Source organism: Lagenorhynchus albirostris, chromosome 16, assembly GCF_949774975.1.
Source record: "Lagenorhynchus albirostris chromosome 16, mLagAlb1.1, whole genome shotgun sequence".
Lineage (NCBI taxonomy): Eukaryota > Metazoa > Chordata > Mammalia > Artiodactyla > Delphinidae > Lagenorhynchus > Lagenorhynchus albirostris.
In genome coordinates, this window is record NC_083110.1 from 49,606,630 (window position 1) to 49,623,827 (window position 17,198).

Consider the following 17,198-nt stretch of genomic DNA (forward strand, 5'->3'; position numbering starts at 1 on the left):
TTTAGTATCATGATTAAAAGCTTTCCTCCTCGGTTTTAAAGTTCGTTCCCATATTAATGATGACATTAATGCGGCAGAGCTTGGGTCTGTCCATCTGTAACTTATAAAAGGAAGGGATCGGAGGCAGCAAAGGGATACAGGGAGAGAGCGAGATGTAGGCGCGTAGGGACGGGAAGGGAGGCGGATTTGGCAGTCCAAGTGGGGACGAGAGGAACAGGAATGGAAAGTGTGGCCTGGCCGTCCCACCCGGCGGTGCGGAAGGTGGGGCCCACGACGTCTCACTTCTCTTCCCCCCACCCTAGGCTTTTCCTTTGTAGGTAGGGGATCTCTGGGCTTCTAGAAAGGGTCGGTCGACTAAAAAAGGATGCGCAGGCTCGAGACCTCTCTCCTGGGGCAAGCGGGCGTGTGGGCGGGCAGGCGTGGCAGGGACAAGCATTGGCCCCAAGGCGACGGCTTTGCGGGCGCTGGGGAGGAAAAGGCCACCAGCCTAGATCCCGCGGGTCTACGCGCCCCACGTCAGGGCCGTCCGTGCAGAGGAGGCTACCGCGCTCGCCCCGCCCCACAGGCGCCACTCGGGAACGCTCTATCCCTGCGCGACCCTTTGCAGGCCTCGCCTTGTCCCCCCCAGTCCCGAGCCTCTAGTCCGAACCCCCTCCTTGCCATCTGGGGCGACAGTCCGCAAACAACATGGCGGCGCAGCGGCGGCGGCGCCTCGTCTCCTGGCCCCAGGGGTTAGCAAGGGCGGCCGCGGCCAGCGTCCAGGACGCGCGACCCGCGAGCCCAGCAGGGGGCGGGGCGGGGGCGATTGAGGAGAGCAGCAGCCGGGAGCGGCTGCCGGGTGGAGCGAGCGGGGGCGGGGGCGGGGGCGGGGCATCCGGGCGCGCGCGCGGTGCGGGTGCGCGGCGGGTGCGCGGGCGCGGGCGCGGGCGCGGGCGCGGGCGGGGGCGGAGCGGCGGCTGAGGTTGGACGCGACGGCGCAGAGCCCTCTCGCGGCCGCGGCGGCAGCAGCGCCAGCCCCAGCAGCAGCCCGGCCGCCGCTGCCGCCGCCGCCTAGCGCTCCCGCTGCTCAGCTTGACATGAGTGAGGTGGATCGGGTGCCCTCGCCCGCCGCGCCGCCGGCTGTGGCGGCGACTGCGCCCGAGGAGAAGAAAGGGAAGGAACCGGAGCGCGAGAAGCTGCCGCCCATCGTGTCGGCTGGCGCCGGTGCGACTGCGGTAGGTGCCGGGCGGGGGCCGCGGGGCGCCCCGACGGCAGGTCGGGACGGGGGGAGAGGGCTGCCCGGGGACCCGCGTATCCTCCGGGGAGCCCCGGACCCGCCCGGGGAGAAGCGCTCAGGCTCCCCTTTCTCGGGCCGAAATCAAAGAGTTGTGCCTCGTGGGCAGCCGTGATCACTTCGCGATCTGCACCTTCCACCCTCGGGAAATGTCGGGGTGGCCGGATACGCTGGCTGTTTTCGGTTATTTTCTGGCTTGGGGGGTTCCCACTTTCTCTAAGGAAATGACCAGCATCTTGGAGTCGGCATCATCTGTTGGATAAGGATAAGGTGTCAGGCAGGCGGGAGTGGGTTTTCCGCTGAGCTTGGGAGAGCGAATATTTCCCCCTTTTCCTCGCTTTTCTTTCCTTCCCCCTTCAGATTGAACAGTCTGCGGCGAGTTTCCACCTAATTGTGACCTTTCCGTTACTGTCAGCCTCGATGGTGGTTTTATTTTTCATATGATACAGGCGTGTGACGTAAGGTGGGGAAGCTTTTTTAACCTTTTATTTAAACTCAAGTGATCTAAGCTTCACGGGGATGATTTCCCAGATGGATTTTTTTAAGGATTATTTGGAGAGCGCTCTCAGGCTTCAAACTACATATTGCCAGATGATGTAATGGGACAGCCCCTCTTCCCCGTTTCTACTGGTGGTTTTGACTGTTTACTTAGGAGCACACACACAAAATTAACCTCTGATTTTTGAGATTTTTTATTTGACATCATATTTAAATACTTCTTGAAACTTTAGTACATTTAAAGCGCATGACTTGTCATGCAGCCGTGCATGACAAAATGGTAAAAGTTTAGAGACCATGGTACATTTTGTTTATTCCTGCTTGCAATTCATTTCTTAAAACCTTCCTCTTAAATGACTAAGAACTTACTAAAATAGCTCACTCTAATTTAAAGTATTATAGGAATAATGTTTTGATTTAGTAGGTTTTTCGAAAATGTCTAAGGACTGTGAACTGGAAATTGTTAGAACAAGCTCTTTACGTTAAATGAGCACAGCAGAGTGTAGACAGTGATAAAATGACACTTTAAAAAACTAGTACAGTTGATTGATAAGTTGGAGTTGCGGGTAGAAATTACCTTGGGAAATGCTTTGAAGGAATTTGTCACCCAACTGCTTGTAGACCCAGTTCTTGCTGTTGGTTTCCTGGGCTTTCAGAGCTTATCTGGGAAGTTCTTAACTGGCAAATAGGCAGTGTTTCAACAGTTCATTTCTAAGTCAGTTTAAAACAGTGAATGCATACATGCTTATAGGAACAGTTATGTGAATGAATTTAGGTCCTCAAGTAAGCACGCTCCCCCAAACTTATTTATTTCTGTGTAATTGAAAAACTGAAGGCTTGAAATAAAAACTTGGAGAAATTGATACAGTGTGGATACAGGTCTACAGACTGTTATCTGAAAACCTTGGGGCTTTGAAATTCAGAGTTCTTCGGATTTTAGAAAGGTAATTCAGTACATATATTATGTATAATATCCACAGTGGGGTCCTGGCCATTTCCCCATAATCAAGCATATTAACAGCTCTGCAGTGAAATGTATGTGTTGTTCACACCAAATGAGGTAAGGTCTATAAGTAGCTTCCTGTCAGTTCAGCTCAGGTTGGATTGTCGGAGAGTTCAGATCAGGTACATGTTTTATCACCAAATAAGCTCTTTCAGTTTTAAGAGCTTAGAGGATTTTGGAAGTGTAATAAAGGAATATGGACTTGTACTGCTAGACAAACAGAAGAATAGAGTGCAAGAAGTTTTTTAAGATCTTGAATAAAACCTTGAAAAGACAGGTTAAATCAGAAGAGGATACGAATGAATAGCAACACTTGAGATTTCTGAAGGCAGTTTCTGGTGCCTTACAAGCAGGGTTGGTAGCATTGTTTTTTTGTTTTTTTAAGTGACAGAGGTTTATCATTAGCACTGATGTTCTGAGTCACATCAGGAGAGAAAAGGACTTAGGTTTTGCAGCAAGAGTTAGGAGAGCAAGGGAGAGATGAGCAACTTATCGATGATGATATGTGGTATGTATTTGTCAGAGATTTCTAGAGCTGGAATTCTGAGCTATAGCAATGTAAAGCCTTAGTCAAGAAAATCTGTGCTTGGTCCTCCAGAGGGCGAGAAAAGCAGGGAGCTGGCACCATGTCCGAATTCATCTGTGGGTGGAGAATGCCTCGGTGTGGGGGGCAGGGAAAGACAGCTTGTGGCCTGCTTGGTTGTTTTCCAGCCTCCATGTGGATCAAATAGAGCTTCTGGAGGTTTGCTTAGGAACCTGATTGCCATCAATAACTTAGCTCTTTGAACCATTTTAGTGATTCTTCCTTTTTGCCCCAGGTTAACAGCTCTTTCTTTGTAGATTGAGTTTATGACTCAATTACTGTAGCCCTACAGTACTAGCTTTTTCCAATAATCATTGTATCACATTTCTGTGAGTTTAGTTTAGAGTGACGGTTCCCTGAAATAAGTAGAAGGTCAGGTTATGATGACCCCAATTAAGCTTAAAGAGTTGGGATTGTATCCCAAAATTTTTTAAAAAGGTGCAGGGGCGGGATTGAGGGTGCAGGAAAGAACAGGCCTAACATGATTGATCCTAAGACTGCCTAAGTGTGCAGGAAGTCCATTCTAGCCAGCAAGTGCCTAACACGGTGGTCTCAAACCTGGCCATCATTGCCCAGGCCCGAATGCAGGCCAGTTAAATCAATTTCTGGGAGTGGGGCTCAGGCATCTTCTTTTTTTAAATTCTCAGGTGTAGCTAAGATTGAAAATTGACGCTCTGTGTAGTGAATTAAAAGCTCCTTGGAGTCTGTATTTTAAGTGCACTGCCCCGAGTCTGCTTAGTTAATGGAGCAGCATTTGAAATGGAGTAGGGAAAGGTATGGATTAAGTGAATGAGGCACAGCAGAAATCAGATTTAGTGGGGAGTTGAGAGAAATGGCAGCAAAGGTGGTTCTAGTTAGAGATGCTCACAGGTCCAAGATAGAGCCCCCAGAGGCCTCTCAGTGTTCGGGGTTGGCCTTGCTGCTGTGGAGAGGTGATGTAGGCCTACAGAGCTAAGGGGAATAAGGAATATGAAGGGCTAACGATGTGAATATTTACTGAAGTTGACAGATTAGAGTGGAGAAGAATATTATAAAGTAGTTGCTGCTGTAATACAGAAGTTAGAAAAAATTGGTGAATGGGGAAGAAGAAAAGGGTCAAAGGAGGAGCAGATAATAGTGATGAGTGAGGATGAGTTTGTCTACTTCATCATTTAAGTCAGGTGAGAAGAGAAAGGGAGATTCTCCATGGCATAGGGTTCAAGAAAGAGCTAGACTTTACTTAGGTCAGAGAGGTGAAAGGAAACGGAGGAAATCATTTTAGGATGGTAAAGGGAAGTTTGCCCACAATGAAGGTCAGGAGACTTGTCAAGCAGGGGGAAGGTGAGAGCAAAGCTTAAGGTATGTGGAGAGGATTTGGTAGGAAGTCGGTAACAAGAGTGAGAAGTTTGTACATGTTGTGTCAGGAGTGTTTAAAGGGGCTTGATGGAACCTCTGGGCCAAAATGTAACTACCAATTATTGAACATCTATTATGTTGAGCTTTGGGCTAGATGCTACAGAAAACACAAAGTTTAAAAAAAAAAGATTCCTGCCTCAGAGTAGGCAGGGCTGACACATGAAAACACAGCAAAGCAAAGCAATGTGTAAAAGCCACCATGTGCCATAGAAACAATTTGCTCTATAGGAGATCAGAGAAAGGATATCAGTGGGTGCAGAACTGTAAAGAAAGGGCTTAAAGTAAAGGTAATTATTTAGGCTGGCTGGCCATTGAAGGATGATAGGATTTGGATGGGCAAAAGCAAGTGGGAAAAGTAATCCAGTGGGGAAAACAATGTGAACGAGGCTTAAAGGGAAGAATTAGGGAGTAATAAAGTAAGCCCAATGGGAGCATGCTGGCAACTTGTGGGAGGTAAGTGAGATTGCATGGGGGCTGGACCAAATCAGCAGGTGGGGAAGTTGGGACTTTTTTTTTCCTGTTCTTAGCAGGAAACCATTGGAGTTTCTTAAATAGAGGAACAACATAATGAAATTAGTGGTAGTAATTAGAGGTAGTTAGACTGGAGGAGGAAGGAGAAAGAGGGCAAGGAAGGAGCTCTGCAGTTCATACTGGAGATCATGGGGCATCCGCTAGAGTTGTGGCCATGTGATAAGGTATAAGGGATGGAAGAATCCACACGAAGTGGAATCTAGTGGAACCTAGATAACAGGGATGAAAGAGAAGGAAGATTAATAAAGAAAAAGGATTCTAAAGTTTGCGGATGAGTTCTCTCAGAGAAAAACATTTACGTAAAAAGGCAATCCAGCCAACAGCATTCCAAATAAACGTGTATGTGTGAACTTCGATAAAACTTGCCCATCTAGGTGTTTGGAACAAACTTATTTTTGGAAAATTTTGTACCCTTTTCAAACGAGATGAGATGGGAAAGAATGAAGGCTATGGTGGTAAAAGTGTCTTAAGCAATTTAATAAACCACAGATATTACAAAAATGCATCATTTATGCATATGTGTAATACATATAAATAATACAAGTGATTGCCACCGTTTACTTCAGTACCTACTCTGTGGCAGGCATTTTCCATGTATCTTTCATCTAGTCAGTTAGTGCAACCAAAGCCAATCACCTAACTGCTGTGACCATGAGGAAGATACTGTTCCCACTTAACAGGAATCTGAGAGTCAGGTTATGTGTAGTATACCTTGCCAGAGGGTAAAATGGCTAGTAAGGGGCAGAGCTCGGTTTCAATTGAGACTTTTCTGGCTCAAAAAAATGCCATGCTCTTTGCCTTATTCTATGTACTCTGTATCTGTGGTCAGAAACCATGGGGTTCAAAGAACCCGTACCTATAGCAGTATTTCCTAGTTTAGAAGAAAGGATGTGGCCCAGGGACAAATTTGTTCAAAACTTTGTTCCTAGAGATAGAACTGTTACGGGAGAGAAATATGTATTCTAGAATATCTGATAATATCAGTTTTAATTATGGTATGAATGTATCATTAAATTCTATGTAAAATAAAGCAATCTCATTAAAGAAGAGTCATCAGAGATTCATAAGACACAAAAAGGGAAGGCTGTCGCTACATAAATACATAACCAAGGTGTATCTAATTTTGAGTGGGTTGTAAAGTCGTCTGTCAACTTTTTTTTTAATTGCAAAGCCATATTGTAGTTGCTACTTATCCTCCCATTCAAAATTAACTCAGGATGTTAGGACATGAATAATTTGACTATATTTACAGTTGAAGAAAAATGGTCATTATAAGTTACAAACCAGGGGCTTCCCTGGTGGTGCAGTGGTTGAGAATATACCTGCCAATGCAGGAGACACGGGTTTGAGCCCTGGTCTGGGAAAATCCCACATGCCGCGGAGCATCTAGGCCCGTGCACCACAACTACTGAGCCTGCGCGTCTGGAGCTTGTGTTCCGCAACAAGAGAGGCCGCGACAGTGAGAGGCCTGCGCGCCGCGATGAAGAGTGGCCCCCGCTCGCCACAACTAGAAAAAGCCCTCGCACAGAAACAAAGACCCAACACAGCCAAAAATAAATAAATAAATTAATTAATTAATTAATTTTAAAAAAAAAGAATCTGCCTGCCAATGCAGGGGACACAGGTTTGAGCCCTGGTCTGGGAAGATCCCACATGCTGTGGAGCCACTAAGCCCGTGTACCACAACTACTGAGCCTGCGCTCTAGAGCCCGCGAGCCACAACTAGTGAGCCCGCGAGCCACAACTACTGAAGCCCGCGCGCCTAGAGCCCGTGCTCCTCAACAAGAGAAGCCACCGTAATGAGAAGCCCGCGCACAGCAATGAAGACCCAACACAGCCAAAAATAAATAAATAAATTTATTTATTTATTTTAAAAAAACCATAACTTATGAACCAGAGAACCTCTAGAAGTGTCCAGTATGATACTGCCTTGCTATTTGTAGCTCCCTTTCTATAAAATGGGGAAAATAGTAATAGAACTTACCTCACAGGGTAGATAAGAAGACTAACTTAGTTAATACACATAAAATATTTAAGAAAGAGCCTTGACAAAGTAAGCATTCACATAAGCCAGCCAGTCCTTTCCCATCCTGTCCTGTGGCTTCAGTACTTTCCTTTACAAGCTTTCTTGGTTTTTTTTTTTTGGCTGCGACTTGCACGCATCTTGCGGGATCTTGGTTCCCTGACTAGGGGTCAGACCCGGGCCACAGCAGTGAAAGCCCTGAATCCTAACCACTAAGCCACTAGGGAATTGCTTTACAACCTTCTATATCAAGCCTCAAGCTCTACAGATACCACCTTTGTCAACCTACCTGCACCACCCCCCCTACACACACACACACACACACACACACACACACACACACACACACGGGCCCTCTCTGAATTAAGGGATGTCATGTGCTCTCTGAACTCTTCAGGACTGGGGTATGGTACGTATGAATTTTTCTGAAAGGGAAAAGTAATGGCTTCAGAAAGGGGTACTGCTCACTGTTCCAGTGTAGCAGCTTAGTCTGGCATAGTGTACGGAAATTAACTTGCTTATATTTACTTGAATTGAGGAAGAGAGAGTAGCGAAAGGTCAACAGAAGATGAATGAAGAAGGAGGTGGAGCTGAAAAGCTCTGGAAAGTTTGGATTTTTCTACTTTTTCTCCTGTGATAAGGATCCCTTCTTGCACTATAAAAATGTTAGACTGCTAAGCCTTATATGAATAACTAGTTGTTCTTAAGTTGATATTTATAACTTGGTGACAGTTTAGTAAGCAGTCAAAAAACGTTTTGCAGGGAATAATTATAATAAATGTCTGTGCCTTTTAAAAATAGAAACTATTAAAATTTTACTAATTCACCTTAATTGAAAGGTCATTGTGAAGTTTGAACCTAGTCATTAAAGAAAGCTGTGTTTCAAATTAACTTGGTTTTGATCCAGACATTTTTATTAAAGAACAGTAAATTGGTTGAGAATTGTGACTACCTCAAATCACACATTTTAAAAGTAGTATTTTATCCTATAAGGGTAACCTGTTGATGCAATTTCCTTTTTTCCCATCTTGTGAAATAAGTGAATAAAATCACCCAAGCCAGTTTGCCTTTCTGATAAGCAAACACTGAAATTTCTGAGCATCAGGACTAACATTTCCTTTGTATTAAGTAGAGTTAGTTTTCAGTTATCTATAAGGTCAATCGCATTGTGATTTTTTTTTTTGAGTGTTAAAGTTTTGTTTCAGAATCCACATCCTTCCTAGTCTCCTTTGAAAGATGTGGTTTACATCACTTAAAGAAAGCAATTTCACTTGGGCCGGTGCTATTTAGTTGGGGAGGGAGATTCTTCACACCTTGAAAGTAGCCAACTTTTCACATCTTAGTAGAAGGTTATAGAGCACTGATTTTATAACCTAGTATCCGAATAAGGAACTGTGAAAAAACATACAAAAAAGAAGAACAAAATACCTTTACCCAGGAACAGGGCCTAAAATAGTCTCCTTTGTAGACTCTAAATACGGTTAAGGCCTCTCATCTGGTGTGGCCCTAACTGGTAGTTTAGGTCAGTTTATTTTAAAAGTTGGTAAAGCAAAGTATATTCAGTGCTTTTTATTTTAACTTAAAACATATAAATGTACATTTGTTCACCAATCTTTTGACATAGTAACATTTGCTTAGTATCTCAGGAAGCCACTCAAGTCTTTTGTAAAGTAGTTTTTCTATGCACCATAGGTATTCCCTGGACTCATTGAGACTGAAGGATCCCTGCTTTATATTAAGAGCACTTAATGTATTGCTGAACTATTCATCTTTGGGTTTGAAAAATAAATTTCATTGAGGTGTGACCAAAGTGTACAGATTGCCATTGTCCCTATATACATAACTGAAATGACCAAAGCAAGAAACTCAGTTTTTATTACTTCAGATATCTTTGATTCTTTGTCTATATTTTATACCGTATTTAAATTTGTTACCTGTCCAGCAAATCTTTTCTTCCAGAATGATGCAGGGAAATGATGAAATCAAAATAATAATTCTGTCCTAATTCCTAAGATTGTATGTTGGATTGGATCTAGTTTAGGAAATTATTCTTTCATCTATATCAGCTCTGTCCAATAGAAATAGAATGTGAACCACATACATAATTTAAAGTTTTCTAATAGCCACATTAAAAAGAATAAAAATAAAGACGTAAAATAAATTTTAATAATGTATTTTATTTAATACAGTATATCAAGAAATTTACCATTTCAACATTTAATCAATATAGACATTTAATGAGATATTTTATCTCTTCTTCATACTAAGCCTTTGAACACTGTGTATTTTACACTTACTAGCACATTTCAAGCGCTCAGTAGCAAATGGTTATATTAGTGCAGATTTAAATGTTGTCTTCTTGTTCTCCAAAGATTTCTTAGATTCATTCTTCGTTCTAATTACTGTTTATTCCTACTGCAGCAGTCCTCAACATGTGGTCCTCAACATCCTTTTAGATGTCCATGAGGTCAAAACTACCTTTGTAACGATACTGGGATGTTATTTGTGTTGCCTTGTTCTCTCTCATTCTCTCGAGCGTACGGTGTAGTTTTCTGTGTGACACATGATATTGCAACAAATTGAATGCAGAAACAGATATAAAAATAGATTTGCAAAATGTAAACCATGCCACTCTTCTCACTGATTTTTGTTTGGGAAAATAGTTAATTGTCCATAAGTGGGTTTATTATATTTTAAAAGGAATTGTACATACATACAGTAATTTTTAAGAATGCAGAGAGGTCCTGAAACTAGAAAGTTTGAGAACCACTATGCTAGTGTATGTAGAATTTCCTTTGTATTATTACCATTAATGCTTTTTATTTGGTATTACTGATGACAGATATTCTACATAAGTGAATTTTCCAACTAGCCAAGTGTTGTTGGACATTTTAGAATACCCAGTCATTGATTGTATGGAACATTTTCTGAAATAACATTATGTACATCTCTTCTCAAATAGAAGATACTGAACATAATTTAACATATCCTGGTGACTGGATCCCCTATGACAACTTTGCACAGCCAACTAAACCAAAGAGCTCTATGGAGAATCCATCTACCTGTGCATTTGTGTGTGTTGTCTCTATAGTAAATAAAACTGCCAGTCTCACTTATCTAATAGCTAGAATGCAACATTAATTTTTACTTGATATGATTTAAAATGCTATCATTTCCAGCTGGTTGCAAAGCTAGTAGTTTAAAATATGTTGTGAATAATGAATTTTGTAAACATTACAAAATAATGAATTTTGTAAACAGTTAAAAAAATTTTACTTCAGATACTCTAATATAGTGAGATATTATGACTTTAAAAAGTGTTTCATGATGGAACAGAGCCAGCAATTATTCTTTTATCAAAGATTGGTTTAGGGACTTCCCTGGCGTGCATTGGTTAGGACTCCACGGCTTCCACTGCAGGGGGCAGTTATAACAAGGAATGATATACTTTTTCAAATGTATAGGCTATTTTAATTTTATTTTTCTAATTAGCTAGGTCTGTGAACTTGAGCATATTGTTTTAATTTACCAAGATTATGCAAATTATGTAATTTACAAAGACTTTTATAGAAAAGTATTGCATATCACTATTTTATTAATCTCTTTCTCCAATTTTCTCTGTCCTCCTTGGGAATCTACATCTCTGTTAGAGATTAGAACTGATAGATGTTAAATGGCTTTATTGATTGAATCAGTTACTTGTGGGTTTTTTTTTTAATTATTTGAAGATTCCACAAGTGAACCAGGCAATGTTCTTTGGGATCTCCTTTTATTAAGAAGGAGTAGAGGAAGGGGGAGAAAAATAAAATAAAATATTGAGTCTTTCCCAGATTGCTAGAATATCAAAGATTTTCCTAAAGTACAGTTAGTTTTTCTGCTTATGTTAATTTCCTCTGGTTAGGTGAGTTGCTCCTGAAGCTATTATATTTCATTCAGCATATATCTATAAAAGTAGAGAAGATAACATCAACCACAAGAGTTGTGAAAACAGGCTGATATATGTAACATACTTCCTATCGCATGATAAATCCTTAATAAGTGATAGCTACTGTAGTGAGAAACTCTGAGCTATAGTGGTTTAAGAATACAGACATTAAGGTTATTCAGACTAGTTTGAATTCCCACTTCCCAGCTCTGTGAACTTCGGCATGGTACTTCAGTTTCCTCATTTGTAAAATGAAGTGTAAATATGCAACTCATAGGAATGTTGTATTAAAGCACCTAATATAATAGTAGGCATATACCTAGTACTCAATACATGACTTGTTTTAGTGAGTTATTATCATAGGAGTAACCATTTGTGAAACACTCAGCGTGTCATATGTTCTGTACAAGACCCTAGATGACGTTGTCTGTGATTCTGAAACTTCAGATTCATACCTACATCTGTTAGAAGATGACTTTATTTCAGTTGGGCAATATGTTTAACTTTTTTTAGGCTGGATCATGTAGCCTAATCCTAACACAGAAATATTGATTCAGACTTCACTGAGCCTAAATCTAGCCAAAAAGCAAGCAAAAACAAATAAAGCAAACAAACAAACAAACCCAAATTCTTTGAGCAGCCAAAGATGTCACACACACAAAATCGCATATGTACTTTCCTTATGGAAGCATTCCTCAAGTTCTCATTTAGTGCCCCTCACATCTCTGTTGTTTTGTTAGCTGAATGACTTTAGGTGAGTCTCAATTCCATTTTCCTCATCTATGAAATAAAGGAGTTAAATAACTAATTTCTAGAAATCTCAAGTCCAGAAACTTTTAAATTCTATGTGTATAGCATCTGAATTTTTTATGGCTTATTTTTCTATACTAATCTCTTAAAAAGAAAAAACAATAAATTTACTCTGAAGTATAGGATCTATGCACAGGATTCCCTGGACGTCAAGCTCTGTGATGAATAAGGAATTTCTAGTCCAGCATGAAGGACCAGTATGACACCAATTATAATTTCAGTGGAATAATTTAAGTAAATCACAAGTATAAATAAGAGTGATTGATTTTTGTGGAAATGGTGACCACCAGAAAAAGCTTTGCAGAGAAGTTATGATAGAATGGGTTAGGCTGCATTTACAAGGTAGTCCCAAGTTTCAGTGTTTGAAAATTGTAAAGGTGCATTTATTGCTGATGGTATAATCTAATGTTGGTCAGCAGTGGCTCTGCCTCACATAGTGATTCGGGGACCCAAGCCAACGAATGCTGTAGCATCTCAGCTTGTAGCCTCTGGGATTATTACAGTGGAAGAAAAGAGAGAGGAACTGGAGATTGTCCCACCAGCCTTAAATGCATCAGTACTTTCTGGTCCCAAAATGGCAGACATCACTTCTGCTTCTGGCCTGTTAGAATTAATCAGATGGCTGCATTTAGCTGTAAGAGAGTGGGCGATGTGGGAAAGTGAATATTTGGTGAGTGTAAATGTTTTTGCAACATGGCATCTGAGTTGATTCTAAAAAGCTAAGTGGAAATCAGTCTGGTAAATGAGGAAGGAGGAAATGAAAAACTCTCTACTCTGAAAGCAAAGAATGCCTAGCCATATTTTTCTTAAGTCCCCTTACACCCAAAGTCCAATCTCGTGTTTAGAGAAATAAATGAACTCTAAAAGATTTATCTTTTGACCTGAGCTTTTGAAGTTGCATCAAGGCTAGAAAACCTTTAATCAATCAACCTGCGAAGTATCATATGCATGTTAACTACTGAAAAAATATTTGTGGAGGTCACAAAAACAGTGTTACCTAAATACCAAGTTAAAATAGCAGATAACATGAATGAAACGTGTACTGTGGGCAAGGAACTCTGCTCATTGTTTTACATGCATTATCTCAGTTAAACCTCACAGTAACCCTGTGAGGAAGGTACTGTTATTATCCCCATTTCCAAACTTTATCAACCTGTAAGCAGTTAGATGGCATGACTGTTTTCCTTTTATACTTAAAACAATTTGGTCCTGGAAAAGGTAAGTCAATAATATATACAGGCTTTATCTATCTATCTATCGTGCATCTATCATCAGATTAAAATCTCTATTTTAAATGTTTACGATTTTTGCAGTAAAATAATTTAAATAGAGTGACTAGGAATTATGCTGCAATGTTAACTTTTCTGTTTTTAGGGTTTGGACAGGGGATCCAAAGGCCAGATTTCTACTTCCAGCAGTTTTGTTTCAACTGTTAACCAGAAGAAAGAAGCTGCTGAAAACAGAAGTTCACCTACACATCTTGTTTTCCCTAACATCAAGAATGGTAAAAAATTTTTAATTTAAAAAATTAATGTAGTTACAATTATTAAAAGTATATGTAGTATGTGTATCTTGGCGCACGTATATTATTGAACTATTAAAAAGTAGATTTTAATTATTCAGTGTTGTTCTACTAGGTCTAGTTAGTTAATACAATAAAAAATAAGCTATAAATATTTACAGAAAGGAGCAAAATCATTATTTTTAGGTAATTGTTACCTAGAGTAAGAGAATCACATACAAAGCTCATGAATAAGAAAGTTTGGTTAGGGTGCCTGACACAATATAAACATACAAAAATTCAGTAGATTTCCTTTATTTGAGCAGTAATCAATCAGAAGAGTTGATGGAAAATATACGAAATATTTAGAAATAAACCAAGGAGAAAGTGAGCAAAACCTATACGAAGAAAAACTATGAAACTTTATCAAAAGACTAAAAGGTGGTTTGAACGGAAAAACTTAAATATCATAGAGATCTCAGATACACCCGATTTACTCTCTAACATTTAATGAATTTTTCAACAGTTTTTTGGGGGGAAACTTAAGAAAATGATGCTCTATTTGATTTATAAGAATAAATGAGAGAATGCAAGGAAAAGTAATGAGGGAACCCATTCCTTCGTATTACTATATATTATAAAGCTGTACCAATGGTAGGGCTACCACCAAGGTAGCCAAATACATGGAGATGGATCAGTAAAACATAGTGTATATAAATGATATTAAATTATTCAAAAGATGGAATTAGGCCAACTAGCCAACTTTTTGAAAATGGTAACTTTAGATTTTTAAAAACTACAAAAGTACTAGAAGAAAACACAGGAAATTGTTTTTATAATAAAATTCTTGGAATGATAGCAATGTGAACAGCCATAAAACAAAAAAATTGAAAAGTTTGAAGGCATAAGAAAGTTTAAAAGTTCTATAGGAATTTTAGAAGGTCATAAACAAGTTAAAGTAAGATGTCATAGTCAGTGAAAACAAATCCTTGAATCATAGAGATCATTAATAAATCAGTAAAATGAACATTTCATTAGGAAAAAAAGACAAAGTGTATGAACAGACCCATCAAAAAAGGAAATATGAATAATTAATACACGTGAAAGGATGCTCAGTCTCACTAGTATTAAAGGAAGTACAGATTAAAACAAGTAGTTAACATTTCCCTACTCAGTGGCAGAGAATGAAGACATGTGTATCTGTGGGGTTGTCTAGGGAGTGTGAAAATGGGCACTTTTATGAGTAGAGGGCTTGGAAATTGATACAACTTTTCTGGAGAGCAAATTATTTGACATACATTCAATTTTTAAAATGTTCATATACTCGCTGATCCAGTGTTACATTTCTAGGAATTTATTCTAAGGAAATAATATATGTTGAAAGACCTATGGAAAGAATGTACATTGTTTATAATAGTGGTATTTGAAGCAATCTAAATGAATTGGTTGACTAAATTATGGTAATCCATATTGTAAATGCCATGCTTTTATTAAGACGTGACAGGTGTATAAATTTTCTAGGAGAAATACTTATAATACATTGTAAAATGAAAAGTGCAAATTACACAGTAATAGGTAGAATATGACTCCAATTTTTTTAAGTGTGGGGAAACCTTTTATACTTCTTTGAGCAGAATAAAGAAGTATGGAAGGATGCCCACCAGCCTGTTAATGGTTTCCTCAGGAAAGTAGGATTGGGTGGATATTATTAATATGCTCGATTTCTCTATATAACTCTATATTGTTTTATCACAGGGAATATATACTACTTGCATAATTTTAAGTGCCCCTTGCCCTGTAATGAAACAAAACAAATCTGCAAAGGTTTAGATGTCCCTCACACCTGGACAAAAAAACAACAAACCTCAGAATGTTTAAGGACCTTGTTCCTGGTAAATTGCTGTGTCCATAAGCTGCACATGGCATAAATTATTCTTGCGCATATTTTCTGTTGACACTCCAAAGGATTGCTAGACCTATTCTACACTCTTGCAAGTTAGTATTTATATTGTCTCATTTATCAACCTTTGCCTTTGATAATTTCTTTCTTCTTTTATTTATTTTTATTTTTTTATTTATTTTATTTTATTTTATTTATTTTATTTACTTTTTTATACAGCAGGTTCTTATTAGTTATCTGTTTTATACATATTAGTGTATATATGTCAACCCCAATCTCCCAATTCATCCCACCACCACCACCACCACCACCACCACCACCACCACCCCTGCCCCACTTTCCCCCCTTGGTGTCCGTACATTTGTTCTCTACATCTGTGTCTCTATTTCTGCCTTGCAAACCAGTTCATCTGTACCATTTTTCTACATTCCACATATATGCGTTAATGTACGATATTTGTTTTTCTCTTTCGGACTTACTTCACTCTGTATGACAGTCTCTTGGTCCATCCACGTCTCTACAAATGACCCAATTTTGTTTCTTTTAATGGCTGAGTAATATTCCATTGTATATATGTACCACATCTTCTTTATCCATTCGTCTGTCAGTGGGCATTTAGGTTGCTTCCATGACCTGGCTATTGTAAATAGTGCTGCAGTGAACATTGGAGTGCATGTGTCTTTTTGAATTATGGTCTTCTCAGGGTATATGCCCAGTAGTGGGATTGCTGGGTCATATGGTGATTCTATTTTTAGTTTTTAAGGAACCTCCATATTGTTCTCCATAATGGCTGTATCAATTTACATTCCCACCAGCAGTACAAGAGGGTTCCCTTTTCTCCACACCCTCTCCAGCATTTGTTGTTCATAGATTTTCTGATGATGCCCATTCTAACCTGTGTGAGGTGATACCTCATTGTAGTTTTGATTTGCATTTCTCTAATAATTAGTGATGTTGAGCAGCTTTTCATGTGCCTCTTGGCCATCTGTAGTCTTCTTTGGAGAAACATCTATTTAGGTCTTCTGCCCATTTTTTGACTGGGTTGTTGGTTTTTTTAATACTGAGCTGCATGAGCTGTTTATGTATTTTGGAGATTAATACTTTGTCCATTGACTTGTTTGCAAATATTTTCTCCCATTCTGAGGGTTGTCTTTTTGTCTTGTTTATAGTTTCCTTTGCTGTGCAAAAGCTTTTAAGTTTCTTTAGATCCCATTTGTTTATTTTTGTTTTTATTTCCATTACTCTAGGAGGTGGGTCAAAAATGATCTTGCTGTGATTTATGTCATGGAGTGTTCTGCCTATGTTTTCCTCTAAGAGCTTTATAGTGTCTGGCCTTACATTTAGGTCTTTAATCCGTTTTGAGTTTATTTTTGTGTACGGTGTTAGGGAGTGTCCTAATTTCCTTCTTTTACATGTAGCTGTCCAGTTTTCCAGCACCACTTATTGAAGAGACTGTCTTTTCTCCATTGTATATCCTTGCCTCCTTTGTCATAGATTAGTTGGCCATAGGTGTGTAGGTTTATCTCTGGGCTTTCTATCCTGTTCCATTGATCAACATTTCTGTTTTTGTGCCACTACCATATTGTCTTGATTACTGTAGCTTTATAGTATAGTCTGAAGTCAGGGAGAGTGATTTCTCCAGGCCCGTTTTTTTCCCTCAAGATTGCTTTGGCTATTCGGGGTCTTTCTTCTTTTATTTACATACACACATACAAGCACATTTCATTACCTCAGTCTTATTCTAAGGAGGCACCAT

At 39.6% G+C, this 17,198-nt stretch overlaps 1 protein-coding gene across 5 annotated transcripts in view; it reads left to right on the forward strand.

Moving 5' to 3' along the window:
• Positions 1–1,031: 1,031 nt before the first annotated feature.
• Positions 1,032–17,198, forward strand: part of HECTD2 (HECT domain E3 ubiquitin protein ligase 2) — a 79,770-nt gene continuing 63,603 nt past the window's right edge. For all 5 annotated transcript variants that reach the window (XR_009535961.1, XM_060125500.1, XM_060125502.1 and 2 more), the window contains exons 1-2: positions 1,032–1,214; positions 13,416–13,545. Coding sequence is in view for 4 of the 5 variants with exons in the window: in XM_060125500.1 (XP_059981483.1) it covers positions 1,077–1,214; positions 13,416–13,545 (268 nt within the window). In the remaining variant the exon portion in view is untranslated. The remainder of the gene's footprint in view (positions 1,215–13,415; positions 13,546–17,198) is intronic.